This window comes from Phyllostomus discolor, chromosome 7 (assembly GCF_004126475.2).
Source record: "Phyllostomus discolor isolate MPI-MPIP mPhyDis1 chromosome 7, mPhyDis1.pri.v3, whole genome shotgun sequence".
Taxonomy (NCBI): domain Eukaryota; kingdom Metazoa; phylum Chordata; class Mammalia; order Chiroptera; family Phyllostomidae; genus Phyllostomus; species Phyllostomus discolor.
In genome coordinates, this window is record NC_040909.2 from 96,726,927 (window position 1) to 96,753,473 (window position 26,547).

A 26,547-nucleotide genomic window follows, 5' to 3' on the forward strand; every position below is an offset into this window, starting at 1 on the left:
GAATCACTTGATCAAGGACATGCTTAATTCCTTTAAACTTTTCTCTTGTTGCTTTCTTTTCCTCCTCTATCTTAACCAAATTCAGATTAGTGAGCTCATTACTATTTGCACCTGGGTGTCTTTTAACTTGTAGCTACTTTGAGATGTTTTCATAGCAGCAGGGAAATTGCTACTTCCCTCTTTCATCACAATGCCATTGATTTTCTGGTCCCAAGAATTTATCTCCATTTTGAAGATACATCATGGCAAAGAATTACATAATCTTTGATTATTTTAAAGTTGGGTGACTTAAAACTGCCTTAAGATACATCTCTTTTCTCCAGATGAATTTCCTTAAAATTTGGTGCAACTTTCTTAAATTGATTAACATTCATAGTCTCTTTTACCTTCATAATTCATATTACAGACTATGTTCATTTCTCCAAGTACAAACAGGGTTGTCAGCTTTATCATTGAGTAATATATAAAGAGTGCAACTGAGTAAGTAATTCATGGATGGGCTCTCTGGCGGTGGAAAGAATTAATGAGGTTTTCAAAGATGCCCAACTTGCCAGTAGGGAATAGCTAAAATGCCCACCTCAGATTTTGACCTCAAGCCAAAGAAACAAGTACTACAAAATGATGAGGACTGGGAAGGGAGAGAAATACTATCTAACCCAGAGACTGCAAACAGACCTCCGGGTTTGATTGTGCCTACAGATTGTTTTTATTTCCTTAACTTTGGTTTGGAATGCCTTTAGGAAAGGCAGGCAGATCTCTACCCATCATGTCACTGTCATGATGTCACTGCCATCCAACACTGTCACAGCCTGATGGCTGAGCCCATTCATGTGTTTCCATCACATACCTGGCACCTAAGTGCAGCTCATTCTCTGGCCCAGTTTTCATTGTAAAGAAATGAGAAAACTCTGAGGTAAATGATTTCTTCAAGGTAACTGATGAGTAATGTGTTTTGTAAGCTTTTTCCCTCACAAATATCCTTATTCCCCATCTAGAGTCCTTTCCACTTCATGTGTGGTTATATTTCTCTGAGAGACTCAAGTCAGAACCAACTACAAACTTAGGTCATTAACACAACATTTCATACTTTTATGAAGTCATAACAGTGTTTTAGAAGAAGGAGTTATAAAAAGGAAGCTAAGTTCAGGAGGTTGAATAATCAGATCAAGTCAAGGAAGAAAACTGGGGTCCCCTTCCCCCACCTGCCAAGAATCACGAGTATTTGTTTTTTGCCTTTAATTTGTATAATTTTCTTTTCAATTACAGTTTACATTCAACACCACTCTGTAACACTCTCAAAGGCATAGCACAGTGGCCAGAAAACCATGCACCCTGCAGAGTGGTCCCCTGATGCCTCAAGCACCCTCCTGGCCCCATGCATGGCAACCGCAACACTAGTGACCATGTTCCCCTTCTTCAACACAGATCTCTGACTACTCTGTAGCTACCAATTTGTACTTCTTCATCCCTTCACCTTTTTCACCCAGCTCTTGAACCTCCTTCCCTCTGACAGTTGTCAGTCTGTTCTCTGTATCTGTGAGTCTGTTTCTGTTCTGTTTGTTTATTTTGTTCTTTAAATTCTGCATATAAGTGAAATCATAGGGTACTTATGAAATCTGGGTTTTTGAGTCCTGTGTTCAACCCCCATACATGTTGGGTCGCCTGTTTGTTTTGCACAATGAAAGGCACAGCCAGTAAAAAGTGATTAAATTACGGCATTCTTTTTCTAAGCTTAAAGTCATAATTTCCAAGTAAACCTCTAGAAGGTGCTTGCCTTTAAAATACCATTGATCCCTCAGAAAAACCAACCATGGAACTGAAATAAAAAAGTAAAAACCCATGGCGTGTTCAGAAATTTTCTTTTAGCCATCATGTGAGTTGTGCAAGATTTCTGTAAGTCAACACGACTTCATTTCGAAAAGATTATTTGGATTGCCAAAAGAAGCAGTAATACTTCATAATATAAGTCACTATAATGGCATAATCAAGGGCCACAACTGCATCACAGAAGCATAAAAGGGAAGAAAGGAAGGATTAGTCTAGATTCTCTGAACTTTGTGACTCAGAGTTAACCATTCATGAAGAGAACAGTAATTCTTGGGGTTTTCTCAGATATTTGGAAAAAGCCATTAACAATTAGGGAAGGTGCCCACAGAATGAAGGACAAAGTCCTGATTGGCAATTAAACATACACTTTTCCATTATTCTTGGTCCACACAGTGCCATCAATACACACCATTTAGTTATATCCTATTTTCAGTTTCTTCCCTTCCTATTGTTTACTCACCATGTGATCAATGAATTTCTCATACTTTTCTGTCCTCTTTGTTTATTTCTTTTTTCTCTTCCACTGGATGATTTCAAACAGCCCCAGCAGGATATCTATATGAGCTAGAGAGATTGCTGAAGAAACCCTTGCATTTATATGCCAGGAAAGTTGTAATTCTGGCAATATTCTCTTGTTTGTTTTTAGATGTTAATTAAATTAGACCGTTAGTTTTTAAACCTCCTCTGTGCTCCACAGCATTTTTTAGACTGTATTCAGCATTTATCTGATTGTACCATAATTATTTGCTCAGATATTTAGCTCCCTTATTTGACTCTGTTCACCTCAAGGACAAGGGATTATGTCTTAATAAGTTTTGTATTCCTAGTACTTATCATAGTCCATGTGATATTATTGGAAGAAAAAGTGAATAAATAAAACCACTGAAAATAATAAGGTTATGCTTTTTAAAAAATAATCAAAGTTTACTTAATATATAAAAACAGAGAAAAGACACAATGAGTTGGAAGAACCAGGGAGGACCATTTATATAGAAGGTGGTGTCATCAAAGGAAGGGAAGCTGACTTCAGTCCAATGATACAGTAGATCAGAGGGAAGGGTGACTGCCATTGGCCTCTGATATTTTCTTAGTCCCATGTCAAGTTCCTTTCTCCCTCTGGTGTCTTGTTCCTTCACTGATGCCTGGGGTAATTGTGGCTGTATTGATTTGGCTTTTAGTTCTCCTTTTTTAATCTCATTATATAACACACTAAACTCCTCTTTATTTATGTCTTTGTGCTTTACGTATGTTGATCCAGTGAATTTGATTGGAGTTAGATCTTGCTGGCTCAGGGGTTCCTCCTCACCCACCTCTGACATAGCACTTACTATATACCAAGCATTTTCTAAGTACCAGCCCTGCCCTTAGATATGGGTAGTGGGAGCTTTTTCCCTGGCCATGTGCATACTGTCCCCATTGGATGAGGGGGTCATGGGACCCAGGAACATGGCCACCCAGAGTCTGTACCACCTTTCCATGTACCAAGTACCCAGGATGGGTATATCTTCCTTATCCCACTTCCCTCATCTAAGTAGCCCCCAAACATGTGTGTGGGGCTTGTGTGAACCTCTTTCAAATACCTTACTTCCTAAGCATGCCTGTGCTCTTGGTTGGGAGTCAGTTTGGATGAGCTCTGTTGTGTGGAATATACCTACACATGTTGATGAGTCCCTTCATGATAGAGGACAAAGTCAAGGATGAATGTAGAGGGAATGATCTTGCGTGGAGGTGGGAAGGCCTCTCCTTTTACTCAACTACTACTTTTAGCTCCCATTAATGTTAGTATCTCTTAAGAAGTGTGTTGCATACATTATTTCATTTGCTCTCTACAACTCCATTTGGAGGAAATCAAGGTCTTACAGGGAAAATAGAATTAGAGGGAATAATTAAAGTCTTGGATAAACTCATGCACTCAACAAATATTGATAATCATAGTGGTGAGCAAAATCAGATGGTGTCTTTTCTCATGAAACTTTTCACATTCCCTAAGCAAAGCAGTAAAGACAACCCAGTAAGAGAAGAAAACACTCATCATTGTACACTTCTTTAAATAGCAATCACAGGTCCTGTAACACTAGTTTCTACTTACTAGTCTTGGATGGCTAGAAAATATGTAGGCTCAACTTCTTCTCCAATTTGAGAAAGGTCTTTATAAATTTGTTTCATTTCTATGAGCATTTTTACCTACGTCCTGTCTTCAAAGCAGATATTCAAAATTTCTTTCAGTTTATAACTTGGAGGTTTTGGATACAACTTCCTAAATTCTCCAGTAATGTTAATAACACATTGTATACGTTGCTAGATGTCATCACAGATTAAAATCCCTTTTGTCTTCCACTCTTCTTCATTTGAAACAGGAGCCTTAAAATCAGTAAAGGCAACTTCCCCTCTTCAGCCTTCTCAAATCTAGAACCAGGCCCCTGGTAAAGACTTAGTAAGTCTCCCTTAGAAGACGAAATCATCTTTGAACTAAGGGTGGCTTTCTCCTGGCCCCCAAGCATAGTTATCACCTTTCCAATCCTATGCTCCTGGGGCCTCCAGGCAAGGTTTGGGACACCAACTGCAGCAATGAGTCAAGCATCTTCATTGCCAGGACTGGCACCACCTGTGTAGGACAGGATCCCAGGGATAACATACAGCTGGGAGAAACATTGGCTGGAATGGACCAATCAAACTGCACTCTAGCTGTCTTGAATGTGGACTCCTGCACCTCCCCTTTGGATGTGGTGAGCCTCTGGGATTCTTGGACATCGCAGGGGAAGAGAGGACTTTCTGCTGTCATGATTTGGGGAGAAATAGTTAATTAATTGTTTTGTGATATAAGTGACTCTCTAGGTATTTGTGATCAAGGTCATGTAGGTTACATTTGAGATGGAAAAATCTTGAGCCTTGAGAAAGCATTAATTGTATTTCCTAACTCCAGTCTCCCTCCTCTTGACACCCCAGCTCTGTCTGGAATGACTTTATGCCAAGGTCATTGCTCAGAGTCAGCTTCTCTTCTGTATCAGAGGATCAGAGGCACCTTAGCTCACTCATCTTTCCCAAGTCTTCATGCAAAAACTCTGGGCTTCTCTACCTTTTGCTTTACATCTCTCCTATTCCCATGATGCGTGGGTCACCGGCCAGCAGTGATCACAGAACGCTGTGGATGGCTCGTCGAAAACATGCGAGAAAAAACATGCACAGAGACAGACTAGTTTCTGTGGAGAAGTAGGGACAAAATGGCTACCCCCTCTAGTGGGGAGCACGCCGATTTACTGTCCATACCTGCTTTTATTGGGCTAATTTTGCATAATAATTCAGGTAAAGTACAGTACTCATTAGGGGGAAGTAAGGAATCATAGAAAACAAGGAAGTCTGAGGGTCTATTTTGAGTCGGGGTGAAAGAGCTGTAAGACTTTGAGGAACAAACTAACTTCCTCCTAGGACCCTTCTCATTCAACTGAGAGCATTCTAAACAAAGAAGGTTTCACAGTAATTTATGTATTCTTTCTTAGGCCTGATCACCCGGGGAATCCACCGTTTTCAGCACAGAGCTGCACCAACCACCCTGTCATTGTTTCAGGCTTAGGTGGAACAAGGGAACTAAGGCAACCAAGAGATAAGGAGATTTTTCTCCCAGATATTGAGAACTCAGGCTATGTCAAAGCCAAGGAGCGAGGGTCCATCACCCCCTTTTGCTGCAGCCCCCAAAGTCCTTCTGGGGGGCCTCCCAAAGTGATCGTGCCTGTCTTAGGTCATTCCCCCCTCGGGGAATCTTACCTGTCTTTGGCTAACCAACCAAGCTTTGTGAGGTTCAGTTATGAATAAAGCAGCAGAAGCAGCATTCCTGCCAGGGAGATAAGCTTTTGTCTCCTTGCTGGCTTACAGTTCCAAGGGTGTTCCCTTTGCCTTAGCCTAGGCGGGGGTTTCAGCTTCTGATACTAGTCAAGGCAGTTCCCAACATTCCCAGTTGCAAGGACCAGTTCTCTTTTTTTTCTAACAGTCTCCCGGAGGAAGGACTTACAGGTTTTAGATCCAGGAACCAAGTTCTTTTATTTGCTGAAAACATCTGGAAGAATAATTCCACATGTATCCAGTTTTGCAGAAAGAACTCACAGTACCTAGAATCCATTTAGAGCCCATTTGTAGAATTAATTTCCCAAACCATAACTCTCTTCTGATTCCTTATTATGATATCTACTAAAAGCTTTTAGGGGATTGGAACTATATTTTTGTGATACTTTAACCAAATCACAGGAATATAAATATGAAATATCAGTCTAATAAGATATAAGTGTAAGTTGGGTGCCTTATTAGTTGATTATTTATAAAATATATGTATATAATATATGCTAAACACATTGAGTAAAAGACCTAGAAGATAGTTTACCTAGGTTTAGGGTCTCAAAATTTTTGGTAAGATTAATGTGTATTTTAAAAATAATACTAATAACTTTAAAATGGATGACTTTTCATTAGAAGAAATAAGGTCTCATCTAGCATGATAGTATTTGTTATGGAAGCATAAAATTACATGAGTAGAAGACAAGAATGAATTTTAAATAGCCTATTTTTAAATAGGGTAAAAACTCAGCATGCTTAAATATTTTCTGTACACATTTTTAAACATTTTATTCAAAGCATGGGGCAAAAAATAAGTTTTAAATTAAATGAATACTTTAAATATGTTAGATAAGTAATGAGCCTAATAAAATTTACACTTGCTAAAGTTTATCCCTTGTATTAGACAGAATTTTTCTTTTGGAATTCAAAATAATGCCCAATTTTTGCCAAATCCAATATTTTAAATCATGCTACTACTAACATTTGGCATTGAAGAGCTATTTTATCATAAGTTTTATTTTAAAATGTTTTATATTAAAAAAGAAAAAATGAACATAATAAGATCATTAAATATCTGATTAACAAATATTACATGTTTTTAAAGAAAAGTACTTTTAAAAGTATTTTTATTTTAAAAGAAACTAGATATGAATTTCTTGGAGTCTTTACTAGTGGCAACAAAGCCCCTTTTTGCAAATGTAAGAGCTCAAAAAAGAAGTTTTAAAGTATTTTTATCATGAACTCTAAAATGCTTTCATCCTCATAAGCAGTTATTTGCTGATTAATGTGCATATGTGCATTTCATAGTCTTCTCCTTTAAATGACCTTATACCTCACTAGAGAAAGGCACGTGCTTTATGACCTTGGATACAATGATAAAGGCTCTGAAAATTACACCTAGAGACTTGGATTTGTACAATTATTCTCCACAATTTCCTCTTCTTGAGCAGAATCAACATCATTACAAAAATTTCTAAAAACACCAAGGAAATGTGGTTCTTCCTTCAGTCCAAGAATGAGGTAAGCTGAAATGCAACATTAGTTGTTGAACTGTATAAGAACGAGAAGGATGAGTACAGGGCTGTTCATGACACAAAGGGTAAGAAAAACACTTTGGGGTGTAACAAATTGAAATGTGTCACCCCCAAATCCAGATGTTGATAGTCTAACCCCCAATGTGACTATTTGGAGATAGACCTTTAAGGAGATAATTAAGGTTCAACGATGTCATAAGGGCAGGGCCTTCATCCAGTAGGACTGGTATCCTTATAAGAAAAGGAAAAGACAGGTGGGTGGACAGACAGAAGGCCATGTGAGGACACAGTAAGGGGTAGTCACCTATAGCCAAGGAGAGAGACGTTACTAGAAACTTACCTTGTGGACATCTTGATCTCAAGTTTCTAGCCTCCAGGACTGCGGGAAAATTAATTTCTGTTGTCTAAGCCATTCAGCTTGTGATATTTGTTATTAACTTTACCAGTAATAAAAGATGTGTCCTTTCATTTACCAGTTTAGCCCTTTTTGTTTCATCCACTCGATAGCCAAGGTCTTCTTGCTTCTTCCTATCTCTTCAAAGCAGCCTTGATTCCCCATAATCCCAACCTGTCCTCCTGATTCCGGATGATTTCTGACATTCTTCCCTCAAAAATATACTGATCCTGCATCTCAATCCTCAGGAAACTTGCCAAGTGGCTGGCTTGCTTATTTTAGTCACTAAAATCTGCAAAGATGTTTATGGACATACAGCAACATGTGAGCAATAAGCCATGAAGTTCTGAACACTTCTCATGTTCCATTTTGAGAAGAGTGCCTATTGATGGTCCATCATAGTCATGTTTCTCTAGCAACAGTTTGCTGCAACCATTTAGAGCAGGGATACTCCTGAGCAAAAAGGCAACTGACAGCCTATCATCCTATCAGCCTGTGAAAAAAATTTTACCTGAGAGGACACTCCTTATTTGCTAATAACTAAGTGAGTCAAATCAGATTATGGTTCTACAAAAGTGTGAATGCAACACACGCACAGAGAATCTCAGTCATTAGAGTAGAGAAATGCACAGGTGAAGTGGCAGTAGACACAAGGCATGAATAGCAGAAGTCATAAGGTAGAAAGGAGAAGAGAGAATGAAACAGCTGGTAGAAGCAGAGGAAGTGGAGGGAAACACCAAGATAGAACCTGCTTAAAAGACCACAACAGCAACATTGAGATGTGAAACCTTTTAGCCCTCCAGGAAGCCAAATTGCCCACTTTTTGTGGGATTCATAATGTATATTAGAATGGTGGTTAAGAGCACTAAGCTTAGAACAGATATGAGTTATTCTCCCAGTTGCCCAAATAATCTAGACACATACTTTATCTCTCTATGACTCAGTTTGGGTAAAATGCAAACACTAAAAGTACCTCTTTCATGGGATTGCTATAAGGATTCAATGACATATTGCTTATAAATTTTCACCCTATTTCTTTTGCATAGTAAAAACTTAATGCCTTTTTGCTATTACTTTTATTATTAGTTATGTACCATTATAAGCTTCCACTTGATCAAGTAAATAAAGTGTGGATCTATCTTTTTGCAATCTGAAAGACACTAACACAAGGTTGTTACTACATAATGAATAATCCATCTCTAAAAGATAGTTACATTTTGGAGAGGTTCAGTAGGAATTGAGGTGTATATTTCCTAATATTCAACTGCTTATTTTTTCCCTGAACAAGAGAAGACATGTGGAAAAAGTTGTGTTTCCCCAAAGTAATTTGGTGAAATGGTAAGAAAGCTTGTAGGCAAATCTTAGTATGGGCAGTGCCACGTAAACTCAGTATTTCTCATTTTTCTTCTCCTAAAATTGGGTGTTCACTAAATGAGCCTATTTTCTGAGAGGTAGACTTTCATTAAAGGGAAATTACGGTCTGAGTAGTAAGATCTTCTCCAACTATTTTGGAGAAGTCAGAAAAGTTAAATAGAAATATAGTAGATAATATAGCAAAGACAGAAACCCAATTCAAATTTGCTTAATGGGCTAGTTCACGTGGCTCAGACCGTTGAAGGAAGAGTTGTAGGAACCAAAACCTTGGGACAGAATATGGGACCTAGAAGACTTATTTTCATATGCCTCCAAACTCTCACGAGCTTCACTTCCTCCTACTTTCTTTATCCACTGTGGCTACTGCAGCAATAATTACCAAAGAGTCAAGTGCCCTTCCAAGACATGGTCTGTACAAGAATATTAAATAATGAGAGAAGAGTACTTGCTCTAAAGGAGTAGTGTTCAGACGAAGAACATGTGTTTACTATAGTACTTTCCCTGAGATCTCATAGCCAGTAAGAAGCAGTGACTTGAACTAACTTCTATCTCCAAACCTCATGCTCTTTCTTCAACTTCACACTGATGCTGTTTACTGAGTTCTTTTGCTTTTAAGTCATAGAAGTGATAATTCTGATGGCAGTGGTTATGCTTTTTTGTCTGAAACAGTAGACACTCACTACAGGATGAATTACTTTCCTTTTGTATTTCTGTCAAGAATTTCCAACTGTGAACACCTCCCACTGTTTGATCTTGCAAAATGATTCTCTGGTATGAGTATCGGAAATAATGATGTGTTGTTAGTTCTTTGTTTTTAGCCTCTCAAGTGTGGAAATGGGCTTAAGTTTGCATTTTCTTATTCAATTCTACTGCACACCAAATGCTCCCCACACTGTTCCCAGCTCCATGCAGTCAAGGAGGATCAAATGACTTATTCTGATCAATGGGCTATGACTACATGTGATACATGTAGAAATGATAGCTGTCACTTTTATGTGGCAGAAAGAAGTATAAGTATGAGTTCTCATGTATCCATTCCCCCATCACATGGCTTTCCAAATGGTGGCACTTCCCTGAGTCTGACTTTGTGGAATGGAACCCTTTCACCTCTCCTGTACCCCATCTCCCTGGCAACTAACACTGAACCTCCAACAAGAGAAGTAAACTTTGCTGTGTTGAGTGTGAGTATCTGAGATCCTTGAGTTTACTTGTTGAAGCATAAATATTATCTCTCAAAATTGAAGTGCTGTGTTTAAAAATAAATTGTAGAATGCTGATGAATTTAATGTTTGGTTAATGGCTTAACACATGGTTAGGAGACTTACTGACGGTAGGAAAGATAATAATTCTATGTTACACAGTGGTACAATATTTGGCAAAGCCATCCCCTGACATAACTTAGGAATGAGATCATATACTTAAAGAATTCACATCTCTATGGAAAAGTGTGTGAAAAACAAAGTGTTAGTAGTATACCTATGTTATTATTTAATGTATTTTGCAAGATAGTAAAGAAAAAAGAAAGATATGAATGATTTTATTAGTAAAAATAAAAGAAAATGGAGACTTTCAGAAATCCAAGACCTTGTTATTTTTGAATAGCCAATTAATTTTTGCTCCCAAAGAAAAAGATACAATTAAGAAATATTTGAGGAAAAGTCCATTAAAAACAAATATTTTTTGGCAAGATTCAGATTAAGGATGTGACCTTCATGGTTACTTAAAACCTCTCAATGGTTTAGAATTTCTGAAGGAAAAGATAAATAAAGAATCTGGCTTTACCACTTACTACTCCAGAGAAGCTAAAATATATTGAGAGAAGTTTGGGGATAAAAAAAAAACAAATAAATATAGTAGATCAAATGTCTATATCTCTAAAGTAGTATAGTGTGGCTACAGGAACATGAAATTGATTAAGTCAGACAGACAATGCCCCTCTAAAGTCTTCAGAGAATTATACTTTCAAGGAATCTATGTATTTGGAGTAAAAAAATTCTGTGAGCTGTGGCCAACTGAAATAACTTATGGGCCCCAATCTCCTGTGAAAAGGGAGTGAACTGAAAAACCATTTAACTACTAAGGAGGTTGAGGTATGTATATTTTAAAATGTTGTATGCACTTGCCTTACCTGGAATTTGGCTAAATGTGAACTTAATTTGACCTTAAACTTTTTTATGTCACTCCAAAGGAAATGGGTTGCTTTGCTAAGCATGTGGCTATGTTACCCAGGGCATATTAGAATAAGGCAATGTAGTATCATTCCCATTTAATGATGGAACACTGAATCTTGCAAGTCTGAATGAATAGTATGTGAGGTATATTGATACCATCACTCCCAGCTGGAAGAAACACCTGACTTGCCACATCAATGATGTAGCAACGGTGACTTTGGCTCCCTGAATCTTTCCAAAAAAATCTCGAAATGACCACAAGCTGAAGATGTCTGATAGTGGTCAAGACAGAGAAAGTCTCACAGATTCAGAGATTCAAATTGTACATCACTTTCCCACTTTTAAAAAAACTTGCTTACCCAGTTAGCCTTTTGAGGAAATAAAAGCTGGAATTTATGAATGTTTACCATGTAGCTGTGTGATTTCTTGAGTGCATATTGCTACTCAAAGAATTGGATGTTTACCGTGACCCAAGTAAACAGAAATTGAAACTAAAGTTGGAAATTTAATCTCAACTAAGGACATATTCTACAATTTACATTTTGGATATGGCCAAGAAGTGTAATGGGGGAAAAACAAAAAAACAAGAACTTCTTAGATTGTGGTGACAGGGGTTGTGGAGAACAAAGAGACAGCAAGTGTTTCCCAGAGACCGGAGTGAGGCCCTAACCAAAAAAAATCCTTTTACTAGCAGTGGAAGAGGTCTCCACCACATCTGTCTAGTGTCATTTCAGAATTGCTGGGCTCAGTGACTGCCACATACCTTCACAACCTGCCCTTTCTGACTGGGAGTGCTTTGTGGTTACCTGTCTCTCTTCTACTATTGTATATTGGGTATGTTGGGGGCAGGGGTTGCAAATAATTTGTATCTTTGTTTATATATCTCCAGAACAAGAAAATTTCATGTGGACATATAGTAGAGATAAGATAGCAGTATAAAACCTAAATATCTGAAAACTGGAACTGGATGTAGTGACTAAAAGAATCTCCAGAGATGGGTTGAGTGTTCTTTATGTGTTGAAAAGAGAAATAATGGGTTGTAACCACCAGAGATGACTGTTGCAGAAGCACTGACTGCTCATCAAATATCTTTGTGCTTGACCACATTCCCTAGTTTCCTTGCATATAGGGAGGGGCATGTGACTTGTTCTCACCAATGGGATGTGAGCAAAAGTGACATACTTTCCTTCCAGGCAGAAGCAGAGAAGCTGACCCAAGTTCTCCAGGCATGATTGTTCCCTGCTCTGGCCCCTGGGTGACCAGGTGGAACAGAGTCAGACTTTTTTTCCATCCCCCAAACTAGTGTAAACAAAAAGAAACTATTGTTTTGGGAAGCCACTGGCACTGCAGAGTTAATTTGTTCTTTGGCTTACCTAGCTGATCCTGTCTCATAGAAAGCCTAAAATTTCAAAATTGGCTTGCACATTAGCTAAAAGAAGTATCAGTGATAATCTCTTATAATCTATTAAGATATAATACATCACAAAATTATGGGGAGAACAAAACATCATTATGTCTAACTAAAATACTCTTAATTTTGCAACCTGACCTTACTTTTTTCCATTTTTCAGTACTTAAACATCAAAGTTAGAAAAGCACCATTTTATCATTGTGATATTATCCTATCATTTCTCTCATAAATGTCAATAATTCTCTGGATAATATCCCATTCTACCTGAACTCTCAGACTCCAGTGCACCCCACATGGATAGAGCCTTCATTTGTCATGGGCCAACCCACAGAAAGCATGCTCTCCTCATCCAAACCTAGACCACAGCAAATCCAACATTAACAGGACCCTTTAAAGCAATACAGAAATGATCAGCTGACTTGTGAATATCAGACACAAGGTCAGGCAGCATGCAAGATGCTTGCCAGTAGGCCACCCTTGGCACTGGCTGCTTAGACACAAAGGGACACATGGAGAAACTCTGCAAACGAATCTATAGGCAGTTGTAGTGTGAGGAGCTGAGAGAGATGTTGAGAGGATTGTGCAGAGTATCAGCACAATGTCAATCAGAGTGATTAAGAAAAGAAAATCATCCAGAAATCTCTGGTTTACAGTTAGCAGTCCAAAGCTTTAAGCAAAGACAATCTAGGTCCAGGAAATAAAAGGAAAGATTCAATGCAGTGAAGACATACACTCAGTAAAGGGCTGTTGTTCTTACACAGGAATTTTGCATGGATAGAAAGGTAAGTGTTATCACAAACAACACAGGGCTAATGCTCATGAATGTTAAGGGAAATGGTACACTTTCACTGGCACTTTGGGGAAAAGTAAATCTTTTAGCATAATGAGCATATCTGGTTCTAATCAACAATAAAAGTGACTTATTTTAAACTAATTTTTCACTCTGATCAGTGCAAGTATGTAACTTTAAAAAACACTTTCAAAACTTTCAGAATACAGATTGTATTCTGGCTGCCAGTAGCTTTTGTAATTATACTAGGTGGGACCTATCACACTGATCAGGCAAGAGCATTCTGGGCTTATGTCTCAGACTCATATAGGCAGAGATAGTTTTCCTCTATAAAGAGTTCTCAGGAAGGAGAGTAAAGATCTACACATATACGTATACACACTTAGTTATATATACATAGATAATATCTTGTATATGTGAGTATAGATATATGATTTTTTTTTACCTCGGTTTAGAAAATATAAATAATCCTTGGCTATGTTATCACTGATGTCATTCAAAAGTCACAATTAATGGTGAATAAAAACTGAAAGGGAACATCAGCTGGTAAAAGGTATCCAAGTTTATTTTAAATTTTAAAAAAGGTTTTTTAAAATCATCAGCTCATGAAACAGTTAGGTCTTGGTCTTTGTTAATGTTTACAGAACAGAGAAAAGGAAAAGAGAGTAATTAACATATCAAGAGAAAGGAAAGTCTATAAAGTTTTTAAAGAGATCAGGATCAAGAATAAATGAAGAGTATTGGAGTGGAAATTAATTGGAGAATGTTTGTTGTTTCAAAAAATTCACATTTGATGCCACTTTGCAAGTCATGTCCATGATTAACAGTACCGTTGAAGACAGACCTGTAATTCAGCTTATATCTGATCAAAACTCCATGGCATCCTTAGATTATTTTGGTGTGCTTTGCCTTTTTGAATAGCCATTCTATCTGAAATTTATAGCTTCATAAAAAAACTTTAAAATACATTTGTATGTGGGAGGATTATGTCATTCATTTATTCTTCTATTCAACAAACATTTATTTAATGCCTGTGATGTTCCAGGTACACTTCTAGGTGCTTGGGGAGCCTAGAAAGAAATTTTAATGCTTTCATGGTTTTTGACAGTTTCCATGCTCATGAATTAAATTTATAGGCATAAATGTTTATCTGCACAGCTGACTATTATCACACAATATGAGATAACAACTAGATGTAAAACTTCAGGCAAAACTACATCTCAGTGCCATTTAAAATTATATAGCCTTGTTTACTCATGAAGTTGATTTTTTCATATTTTTATTGTATTTTTTCCTTTACAAGGTTGAATCCTAAAAATGTTTCTTATTCATCTACCTTTCTTTAGTGAATTGTTTGGTTATTTGCTCTTCCTCTTTTTTCTCTTAAACCATTAATGTTTTTCTTTTGGTGTATGTGATATTTTATGTATGTAACATAAATTTGTTGAAATTTTTCCCAGTAGTGTTTATATCTATGCATTTATGATATTTTTACCTACAAAGGGACTTTTTATGCACTCAAACTACTGATCTCTTTTCTTTGTGATTGCTTCTATTCCTCTTGTGCTTAAAAAATCCTTTTCTACCCTAAGATTAGTAAAATATTTCTTATGTTTTCCCAGTTTTAAAAAATAATTGTACTTTTATATTTATGTCTTTTCTATCTGGGATTGATTTTAGTGGGATGGCGCTTTAATCTGAGTCTTTTCCAAATCGTTCACTTTCTCACCACATTTGATAATAAAATAATCTATTCTTTTCCCAACTGGTCTGTGATACCTTCTCATCTGTTGTATTTACACACACATATACACAAACACACATCTCTGATCTGTTTCAGAGGTTGTATTAATCTAATTAAAATATCCCGTTTTTAGGGCTGGGGGGTGATGCGTGATGGTGCCAGTACTTTTTGTCTCAGCTGTTGCAACGTTACAATAATTCTTAGTATTGTCTTGACAGACCTGGGGAGAAAATAGGTACGGAGGCATTTAGGACCCAGGGGAAAGCCAGGCTTAGTATAGAAGGACAGAGTCTCTGGCGCACACGCCTCCTACCCAAATCACAGCCCCGTGGAGCCGGGGCTCTCATTCACAGCTTTCTAGAGAAATCTGAGCCCGAACCTGCCAAATAGGGGATCTCACCTACTCAGCTCAGCAACGAGGACACCTGCAGAAACACATTCCCAAAGCAAGGCTGGGCGGCCATGTGAAGGTATTTGTTGCCTTTTTTCTCCCTTCTGTATTTGTAGCGCATCCCCGCGTTTCCTCCCGCTCTTGCGATGCCATGGCTGCGGCGTTTCAGCACTTTGGTGCGTGGACAGCTCCCATCTGCAATCTTCCTGCACTCCATCTAAAACCCCTCCCCGCCCCGCACCCTGCTCTCTACTGCCTCCGGGGTCCATCCTCCTGCTCCCCGCGCCCGCTCAGCCTGCGCTCTCTTACACCATCGGCACCCCCATCTCCACCATCACCGTCATGATCTCCACCATCACCGGCGCCGTAACTACAGTCAACACAACTGTGTCTTGTCACTTAGACAAAGCCCGAGGTCCTCAGGGTAGAAGAAAAGATCCCAAGTTTCCAGGCATGGGAAGGAAAGTTCAGGTGGATGACACCTCTGAAAACAAAGAGACGCCGGCTTGAGAGAAAGGAAAAGTGAAGACAGGAGAGAGACCCTAGGCAGGGGGACAGATGGGCACTTGCCAGACACCAGCAGTTAGCCAGCTGCTTTTCAGTAAATTAGGGACTGTTTAGTTCAGGAAATTAACATGGCCTGGGGCTAGGGTTATTCCAGTAAAATAGATATGTAAACTCCATCCGTGGTTCTGGTTTTCCAATGGAGAATCACCAGGAAGCAGGGTGGGGGTGACTGATGACTCATATTCACCCACACTCCCCTTTTCCTTCTTAAGCTTTTATTGCAGAAACTCTGAAATTAAGTTTTTTTTTTTAACTGAAATGTTTTGTAAAATGTAAACCCCAAATGTTAACACTGTGGCCAGGATAAAAATTAAAAATGATGGTGATGATAATAACCTAACAAATGCAGCTGTCATTGGAAAGTGCTATTTGCTCAAATGTCTCTTCCTTTCTACTTATTTTTTTTTCAAATTTCCAATCTTAAATCTCTCTTTGAAGCAGAGAAGATAGATGCCTTTCCCAAATGGCCCAAGTAGTATGGATATTCAGAGCAGATGGCCTGGCTTTGTTCACCACTGGTCAAGGACTGACTTGGATTTGGAAGGCGAGATTTTGCGTGCTCTCTCAGTCATTGGGCAATAAGAGCATTTTTCTATAATAGTGAAGGGTAATAGAGTGCAAAAATTGAAAAGACCTTTTATGTAACTGTTCTATTGGGCTCTGCTTTTAGAGTGCTATCATTGTCTCTCTCAGCTGAAGGAAAGTTGGAACATCTTTCAAATTTCTTGAAGGTTCAAACCCAAGTTATAGCACCTTTTTAATTTAACTAGGATCATCTGTTTATTAAAAGCTAACAAACATCAGAAAAGTGTCTGAGCCTGTCATAAATAAAAATCTTTTGGAGGGTGACCATATAATCAATTACAACTTGAAAAGTATTGGAACAGAAAAGTATTGGAGGTTTGTTTGGCAAATAATTTTTAATGAAATCACCATCTTAATTAAAAATTGGATGGATCAAATTTTCATATAGAAATTATGTCAGGTTGCATGTAGCAACCAAGTTGAAACCAGAGTACAGAAGATGCTCATTTAAAAATTACCCTTATACGTTTATTCTGCCTCTTTAAAAAGAGGCAATAAAACAAGTTTTGTCTAAACCAGCTTGCTCATCATTAAAGGCATTGCCAAAAATAAAGAATAGTCACAAACAAGTATCTTCCAGAAGTTCTGAGGAAAAATTCACACCAAAAACTGTTCTTGAATGCCAAAAGTTACTTGTTTACTATGAAAAATTGGCATAATTCTACCTACTTCTACAAGTCACTCAATTTTAAACTCAAATCAAGAAAACTAGTGAAAATAAATGGTGAAATGGATTTTAGAGAAGAAGAAAATTTGGTGATCTATATACTGTGGCTAGATTGGTAATATCCACAGTAAACAAGACTTCTCAAGTTCCCAACCAACAAGATTCTTAAAACTCCCATATCTGTATGCAAAGAATGGTTCAGTCCAGGCAATTTTTAAAAGAGTACATATTGTCAGTTCTAGCTCATTCTAAGCAGAAACTCAGGCCAGGAATCCAGCACTTCCAGTGCTGCTTTCTTCCTGTGCTTAATACAATTTCCAGAGTCTGGGGAAATTTCAAAACAATGCTGCTTTGGTAAGATTTACAGGCATGTGTCTTAGAAGCAATGTCTTTCTCTGAGTGAAATATTACACTGAGCTTATTTTTTTATAGAGTGCTGCTATCCTGACTTCCTCTTTTATTTTTTCCATTAAGGGATATTTTACTTCTCTTATGTTTTCAATAACAGAACTTCCTCCTTTTAAAAATGAATTTAAAGGAGGAACAGGAAACATTTTTCAGCAAAGTGGCATCACATACATTTGTAGACATGCTCACAGAGGGGCATGTCCTTTGAGAATAGTGGAGTATGAAGCTGGAAGGTCCTTCATTTCCCTAAAGGGGGAATCATAACTCTTTAGAACTGGTGGTGTCTGCTGATTTCTGCAGGCTTCATAAAGGGACACCTTATTAACCCTAAGAAGTCTATTCATGATTTTACACACAGCCTCCTGGCAGAGTCATACTTAGGAAATTAATTCAGGCTGACTTGGATAGCCTCTGCTTTCCTGTTTCACAGTAACTCATAAGAAGAAGGTAATATAGCAGAATGGGTATACAAAACATGAGGTTTGGCCCCATGTGATCAGCCCAGAAACAGCCCTCAACATTGTCAAACAAGATCTTTTCCTCCATTATACCTTTTCCCAATATTTTGATTATTTTAATTATGGTTCATTTTATCCAGATTTCATTGGAATAAATTTGTTTCAGAAGATCCGCAGTGTAAATTACTGTGCATCTATAACTCCTAATGTCAATCCAATGTGTTATATCCCTCTAGAGTAAACTGTGCCTAATTCCCAATCCAAGTTTTTTTACTTAAGGGAATTTTGTCTTTGGTTTGATTCTTCATGGATATGGAAATAAATTGGTCACTCTTTTCTCAATAAAGAAATTTCACTTATTCAGGTAGTAAGTTCATTATTCTTCACTACATCTGCTGCTTCCCATAGCCCTTTCTTGTATCTTCTCTGGCCAGGTGACCCTGTGCAGTCCCTCTTTATGGCCCTATGACCATGTGACAGGGGGTACCCAGGAAAGTTTCCTATGTGAGGCTAATTTTCTGTGATATCTTCTTCCTGACTTCTGAGCCAACAGGAATTTCCTTGTTGTGTTTGAGGTGATTATTCCAGCTTCCTGGACCCTTTTAGCTAAATCTCCAATTCTTAGATATCATGCAGAACCCTTTCTCCATCGCTTCTCCTTTAAAAAAATCACGTCAATTCAGCTTTTGTTATTCTCTACTGTCTTATGTAAAGTTTCATACTTTTCTAGGTATCAAGCATATAGTATAGTCAGTGTTCATTATTTGGTAGTTTTGGACTCAGTAGAAGGGAAGTTGTGTGCCTGAGAATGGCATTTTGGGGTTCAAATCACAGGCTCTATTATTAAAATGCCTCTAGTCTGATGTGTGGTCAAAAGCAAATACAATAAACAAAACATGGGAGTTTTCTTTCTTTCCCTTTTCCTCCTTCCCTCTTCGCCACCCTTCTCACCTTCTCTTGCTTCCTCCACATTTCCTTTTTTCACTGCTGTTGGTAGAAATATAGAGCATGCAAGCATGTGTACACAATTAATAGGGTGATCTGAGAAGCTATTATGAATGTGAACGCTGAGAGTCTGAAAGGAATGAACATATTGGGAGTGCTTTTACTCTCTTCTTGGACAATGTGGCACTGCTCTCTACAGACAGTATGAGCTCTAACCTTAAGGGCAATTAACCTACCTTCTCAATCCCTTTGATTCATTATAAACCCTTTAGAGCATTGCTTCCCAAACATTAATGTACATACATATTGCTTGGGGATTTTGCTACTTGTTCAGCAGGTCTGGGTAGGTCCTGACAGTCTGTATTCCTAGTAAGCTCCGAGGTGCTTCTGATACTGCTTGTCCACAGACCACACTTTCAGAAGCAAAGACAAAGAACAGTTTTCTTTTTTTTTAACATTCCTACCTTATGTCTTATTAAATAATGGCCCTCACACTAAAACAAAATGAAAGCCGCTCCAAGTTGTGAAGCAATAAGACCTTAGAAATCATAGCTCTTGTTGGGGAAAAAGTTATACAAACTTGACTCCACCTCACACGTATGTATCCTATTGCGTCTTTCTTTCACTAGGCAGTTTTCTTAACTCAAATACCTGCTGCTGTCATCTGCCAAATCACACCCAGAAGAAGGGTCCCATAGATGTGTTGGGAAAAACACTGAGTGGAAAAGGGGATGAGGGGACTTAGTGACCATCTTTGTGTAATTCCCTCTTTCCTTTCAGTCCTACAGATCCTCTTCCTCAGAAAGAGTCTCTTATTAGAGAAATACCCTCTTCCAAGTGTTTTTTCTTTCTTTTCCTCCCATTGCTACTACTAAGAAGCACAACTAATCAGTTTTTAAAATTGTGGCATTGACTGCCAATGACTTCTTATAAGAACAGTTTAATGGTATAAAAAATTCCAGTCTAAATACTCCTTTAATTTAACTATTTTACCTAATACAGTGGCAGACAAACCCACACCATCCTTACAAGTGGTCTTTGCCTTCAACTCTTTGCACTATCTATCCCAAAACAAACTAAAAGAATAAAAGTTTCACACATTGTTCTAGAATTCAGGACACTAAAACTCCTCTGTTAATTAGGTCTGTTTCATATGAGTTCCAGCTTATGCTAATTCTGATCTGGTATCTATTTTGGGTAGAAGTTCTCAATGTCTCTACTCTGATGAAACTCATTCCAATTTACTTTTAATATCTGTTAAGAGCAAGAACAAATAGGAGCAGATGACTATGTGTTTAGTTGCTATTTTGAAGGGCACCCAGGGAATCTATACAATGAATGCTTCTACTGCAAGAGTAAGCCCTGGGCTAGGACTGAGCTAAAGGTGATGAATGTCAGCTGTGAGCCAGAGGCTAAATTCTGGTTCCAGGGGGTATTCAACGTTTTGGTGTCTCTGGGCCACCCTGGAAGAATTGTCTTGGGCCACACATAAATACATTGCAACAAGTAATCACACAAAAAAATGTCATGTTTTAAGTAAATTTATAATTTTGTGTTGGGCCACATTCATAGTAATCCTACTGTAGGCTGCAGGTTGGACATCTATACTTCAGATGATTAAAGATTTCCACTTTATATTTCCAGACTACTCTCCCTGCCCCTGGTACGAAGAGTTCATGTCTACAAGTTGGCTAATGATTGCTAGCAAGTCAGTGGATTGGGGGAGCCACAGCACTTATGCAAAGAAGTCCTACAACCCCTAATAGTCAAGTTCAAATTCATCGTTTGGAAAAAACCCTCCTCTCTGGCCAGCCCCAAAGAATGTTATAATTAACCAACGACTAAGGTTTAAGTGAGGCTCCACTTGACAGTGAAGGAGTGTGTCATTTTTCAGGAAAGATTTCAAATAGAGTTGTACTTAAAAAAAGATTTTTGTTCACTGGTTTTCAGGTTTGGTCTAGATGTGTTATCAGCCTCTATTTTTATTTTGCTCAGTATAAAAATTCCTTTCAACATTTCAAAGGGAAACTGTGTATTCAGTTGAAAAAATTTGAAGTGAGATTTTAGAAAGGTGTAGGGTTAACTCAATTTGATGTATATTTAAAATTTGAAAACATAATTTTCAGTTATTGATGAATAAGATAGTTGATTAGACTTTCATGTGGAAAGTTTTATCCCTGCAATTAATTTTTCATCTTTATTTTGTAAGAGAAGTCCCCAAAACATGACATCATTTTTCATTTTATATGTGTGTTACTTTAAATGCCCTTAAAATTGGACTGAGTACTCTTTATTACCAAGAACATCCAGAAGCAACACATATTTGAAGTATTGTTAATTAGTTATTGATATCCCATATTTCAAACAATATTTAGGCTTTATAGGTTTTATCTTTCTGGTCATGACAACAATTATGCTTTCCTCCCCCAATCTGGATAATTTTACAGCATCCCTTAAATAACCTTCCCTAGGACTGCTAGGGTGTGGGCATATGCCTGCCGTGTGCCTGCGTGATTGCAAGGGCACTGGTTTCCAGCATGGTGTAGATAAAGCCCCTCTTCTGAGAGGCAGGACAGGGTCATGGACAGAACATCGGGTTTGGGTCAGGTAGGCTTGGGTATGAATCTTTGTTCTTCCAGGTATACTTAATCTATTTAAATCTCAGATTTACCCTTTCGTCTAATAAATATAACAAGTAGTCAATGAACACTTGTTTGTTTGTGTTTTCTTCCAACTTTAATACTAGCTCATTATCCAACTTTTTAAGCCAAGTGCTTAGCTGTTCTGGGCCTCAATATCTTTTTATTTACCTGGAGGCAACAAATTAATGATATCAATAAGAATATTACAGTAAACATAAAATGGAGCTTTCCATGTCCAAAGCACTTTTACTTACATTATTCCACATAATCCTCAGTATTTTCCAGTGTATTATCTTTCTTCTACATGTTGTGGGACTACTGTAAAAATGAAAAATAATGATAGAAAATGCTTTGAAATAATATATATGCACATGCATAATCATAAACAAGGTGTGGTTATTATTGTGATTGTTTCTCACTACATTTAATGTGTGCCTCTGAGGATAATGGAATAAATAAGAATAATAGATTACAAAATAACCAAAATAGATTTTATTTGAATTAGTATACTTTTGAAATTACATTTTCACCTAGACTCTTTGGTTCATAAATATTAGTGTGTGTTTATAGGGGTGAGTGTGCACTCGACTCACTTCTGGATAAGGAAATATACAAATAGTTTTTTTCTAATGGGAACTTAAGGTAAAACATGAATTTGAATCTATAGATGTCATGCTTTCAAATATCATGACATGCAGGCTCTTTTTTCCTCTCCCTTATACAAAAATACCACTAATAATTTTTAGTTCATTGAAAAAAACATGAATTAGAAGTGGAAGTTAGTTTCTACCTTGGGATCTTCAGGGGGTATGGCAAGTTATTCTTCATGTATTTGGAAAAATATCTGAATAAAAAAAAAATCACTGGGGACCAAACCAGCAATAGGAAAGATGGTTTCTGAGGCTCACACAGATCTGCCTGAAGTGCTGTTTTTGGTTATTAAGCACATTTCAATGCCCAGGTCATGCTTGGCACTCTGATAGGCATGGCAAAGTATAACCCTTCCAATACAATGGCAGGTTCTTTGATCTGTCATTTCAGCCAAAGGAAAATACATAATGGAAGAGGAAAAATTGTGATAGCTGAAAAAGGTATAGACAGCTGGGATTTAAATAGTTTCAGTTATTTTCAATGAATAAGACATAATGGTAACTGGACATTTGTAAGGTATGGCTACCTAGGGATGTCCCTTAACCTTTTAGGCATAGGTAAGTTTCTAGAATGGTAAATCTAGGGAAGGAGAGTGAAGACCTAAGAGGGAAGGTCTTTCTGAAGGTCCCAAGGGTCTTAAGTATTAAATATTAGAACTTCTCTGCTACACATAAAAGGCAGAAAAGCCTAGCAGTAAAAAGCATGGGACTGGAGAAAGATCACTTGGGCTTAAACCTGCTTTCTGCTTCTTAGTAGCTGTGTAACCTTGGGAAAGTCACTTAATCTCTCTCTTTGTTTCAGATTCCTCATTTAAACAATGGTGACAATATTATACTCATTTAATACAGTTGTTCCAAAGATTAAATAATGTCTGTATAAAAGAAGATTATGTGAGGGCCTGGGACATGATAAACAATTGTAATACATAATAAATTATGGTTATTATTATTAATACAACCAGGACAGAAAACTACCAATGTGATACCAAGTATAATGTATCTGTTTGCACTTGTTTGACCAATTTAGAAAACTTGAATGGGAACCAAATTTTTCACGTGAACAAAAGAGTATAGCCAACTGAGAACACTGTATCCTGGAAAACATTCTTATACAGGATTGCATTTTTAGTGCTATAAATATTATCAATTGAAATTGTTGTTTAAGTAGCAGTCTATTCAGACTTCTGAAATGAAAGATCTGCCTTTAATGAAAAATATCTATTTCATCTTAAGTATAAAACCCAGTGACCCTGGCTTGGATAATCTCCCCAGAAGCTTCCACTGTATGCTGAGCACAGAATAAAGATATAGATTGAAGCAAATTTATTTCAGATATTATAGATTGGAGGCACAGCTATGTGTGGAAGTGGGCCATGAAAAATGCAACCTCAACTCTCCCCTTGAACCCATAGTAATTTATCTCAAAAACATTGTTGAGCTCCCTGAACTGTAAGGAAAGTAACTTACGCCCAGCAGCTTTAAATCTTCTGTAGGGTACAAGCTAGCACTATTCCTTGTGCTCTAAGCATAGTGTACCATGGCTTGGAAATTTGACCATCACCTTACCTGCTTCAAGGAGTGATGATCCAAAGTTCAATGTGCCCAGGCTTAGTTCTCCCAGAGGAAAAATACTTTGTAAATGAGAGAAGAAATAAAAAGTCAGCTGCAATGCCCTCACTGGGTCCAAATGTACCCATAAAGAAAGGGAAACCCCTTACTCACTAAAACAGCATTTTAAAAAATTTTATTTTATTTTTTTAAGATTTTATTTATTTATTTGTAGAGAGGGAAGGGGAGGGAGAGAGAGAGAGAGACAGAGAGAGAGAGAGAGAGAGAGAGAGAGAGAGAGAGAAACATTAATGTGCAGTTGCTGGGGGTCATGGCTGGCAACCCAGGCATATACCCTGACTGGGAATTGAACCTGTGACATTCTGGTTTGCAGCCCACACTCAATCCACTGAGCTACTCCAGCCAGGGCCTAAAACAGCATTTTGAGCACTTTATTCAATTATTATGTATATACTTACTGAGCACCTACTTTGTGACAGGCACTGTTCTATGCACCGAGAATAGGAGGTGAACACAACAAAGTCAATCTGCTCATGAAGATAAATTTCTTTATACCAGGCACTGTATTGAGAATACACAGATGAGTGAGATCCAGCTCTTCTCTGCAAGGAATTCAGAGTAAAGAAAGAGGAAAAAGGCAATAAATTGCGGTAGCTGCTTCAGAGCTACTCATGACCTCTGCAGATAAATAAAGGTTTCCTGGAGAAAATAATCTCCAAGATGACTCCTGAAGGGCAAAGAGGAGTTAATGAGTGGTCAGTGTAAGCACAAAGAGCATCTTTGCCAAGGACCACAGAAATGAGAAGAAACTGCAGTACCTTAGTGTGTTGCATGGCCAGATGACGACAGATAGGGACCAGATGATGAAGGGTCTTAGAAACCATGTTACATAGCTTTATACTTTATCCTAGGACAATTGGTAGCTATTGACTGATGTCAGTCAAGGAGTGTCATGAGCAGATTTCAATTGTAATACAGAGAATAGATGGAAAAAAAGCAAGGCTGGCAGTAAGGGCACCGCAGGGAGAATTTTGCAGTCCTGAACAGGTGAGGGGTAATGTGGCCAAACAAAGGCAGTGAAATGGATGGAAAAAAATTGAGTAGGTTTGAGAAATATTATAGAAGTGGTTGTCTGGAAGTGGGTGGTAAGGAGGAGGGTGGAATAATAGCTGAGTCCCAGGTTTCTAGTGTGGGAATCTACAGAAGATGAAGTCAGTCACTAAGAGACAGAGGTGGGGGTGTGCAAACTCAGAATGAAGAAGTATGATTCGTTCAGTTTTGAACATACTGAATTTGTGGCATCTGGGGCATCTAAGTGGAGGTGTTCAGTAGACAGTTGGATATGTAGCCTGAAGATCAGGAAAGAGCAATGTACTGAAGCTATCCAGGTAGAATAGTCAAATGCTGGGGCAGGAGCCTGGAAAACACCACATTGAAGTGGTGAGCACAGAATGAGATGACTGAGCAGGAAAGGACAGAAAGCTAAGAGAAAAATCAAGGTCCATGAAGACACAGAAAGTGTGGGAAGATGGGAGAGTTTTGAAAAGGATGAAGTCATCAGTATCAAATACTGATAGAGGTCACCCATAATAGGCACTATAATTTATTTGTCTATTGGATGTAGCAACAGAAAGGTCATTCTCTAGTAGGGTGACCATCTGTCTGGTTTTCTTGGGATGGTCCCAATTTATGCCTGTTGTTCCAGCATTATTATTATTCATGTCCCTCTAATGCCTAAATGTCTAATAAATTATTTGATCATCCTCATAATTGGTTGGTAAGAACAGTCAAAGATAGATTGCAGTGGGTATGGGGATGAATTGAAAGAGAGAGACACCAAAGAAAGAAACTTTTTGAAGGGGCATGGTGAGACTGAGAGGGAATTTTAACATTAGGTGTTCATTGAACTAGATGGATTTTGAAGTTTCTTTCAATTCTGTAAATAGTTCATTGCATTATTTTCTATTACTATTTCATTTCCTTCCCTTAATATCAAGATTTTGTCCTAAATATACTACGTCTTATTACAAATATTGTTGACTTAAGAATGCTAGGAAAAAAATACAAGCCTCCAAGTTTATTTATGTTTTCTGATTTTTGAAACTTCTAGGTTAGATCAAAGAGATGCTTGAGTTTAAACATTTATATTTAAAATGAAAATATACTATTGTTAACTAGTCAATGCAACTAAAAAAATTCCTAAACATATTTCAAATACTTGCGTGTTATGCGTTCAATTGTCAATAAAAACTATGCTAAATATACCCCTCTAAAGATAATTTATCTTTTATTCTTTGGATACCTAATCTAATCAGGCCTGAAGTATAATATGCTGCTTTTCTAATTACAGGTTCAATTAATTTGCTCAGACTTTCTTTGTATCATCTCTGTTTTGTTTCTCTTGTTTTGCAGTAGCAATGGCCTCAGTTCTGCTTCCCTTTTGGAGGGCCACCACCACATAGGACCTGGATGTCCTACTGCTTTTCAGAAACAGAAAGAAGACCCTTGATTTGTCTGTTTCAGTGGCAGCATTGTAGTAAAACAACTGTTGAGCGGGCCTGGGTTTCAGCAGACCATCACGTGAATGGGACCAG

The 26,547-nt window shown here is 37.8% G+C and overlaps 1 protein-coding gene and 1 long non-coding RNA gene across 2 annotated transcripts in view; one reads left to right on the plus strand and one right to left on the minus strand.

Annotated features, from left to right (window-relative positions):
* Positions 1-605: 605 nt before the first annotated feature.
* LOC118501714 lies at positions 606-26,535 on the minus strand. The gene is made up of 5 exons (XR_004904358.1): positions 26,497-26,535; positions 19,419-19,431; positions 14,855-14,858; positions 8,962-8,966; positions 606-959 (listed from the first exon to the last, which is right to left on the minus strand). It is a non-coding gene; the product is annotated as an uncharacterized LOC118501714 (long non-coding RNA).
* CLVS1 (clavesin 1) overlaps positions 15,308-26,547 on the plus strand; it is a 169,729-nt gene continuing 158,489 nt past the window's right edge. Inside the window, 2 exon segments of the mRNA XM_028533534.2 lie at positions 15,308-15,541; positions 26,366-26,547. Of these exon segments, the coding sequence (XP_028389335.2) occupies positions 26,423-26,547 (125 nt within the window). The 5' untranslated portion in view covers positions 15,308-15,541; positions 26,366-26,422.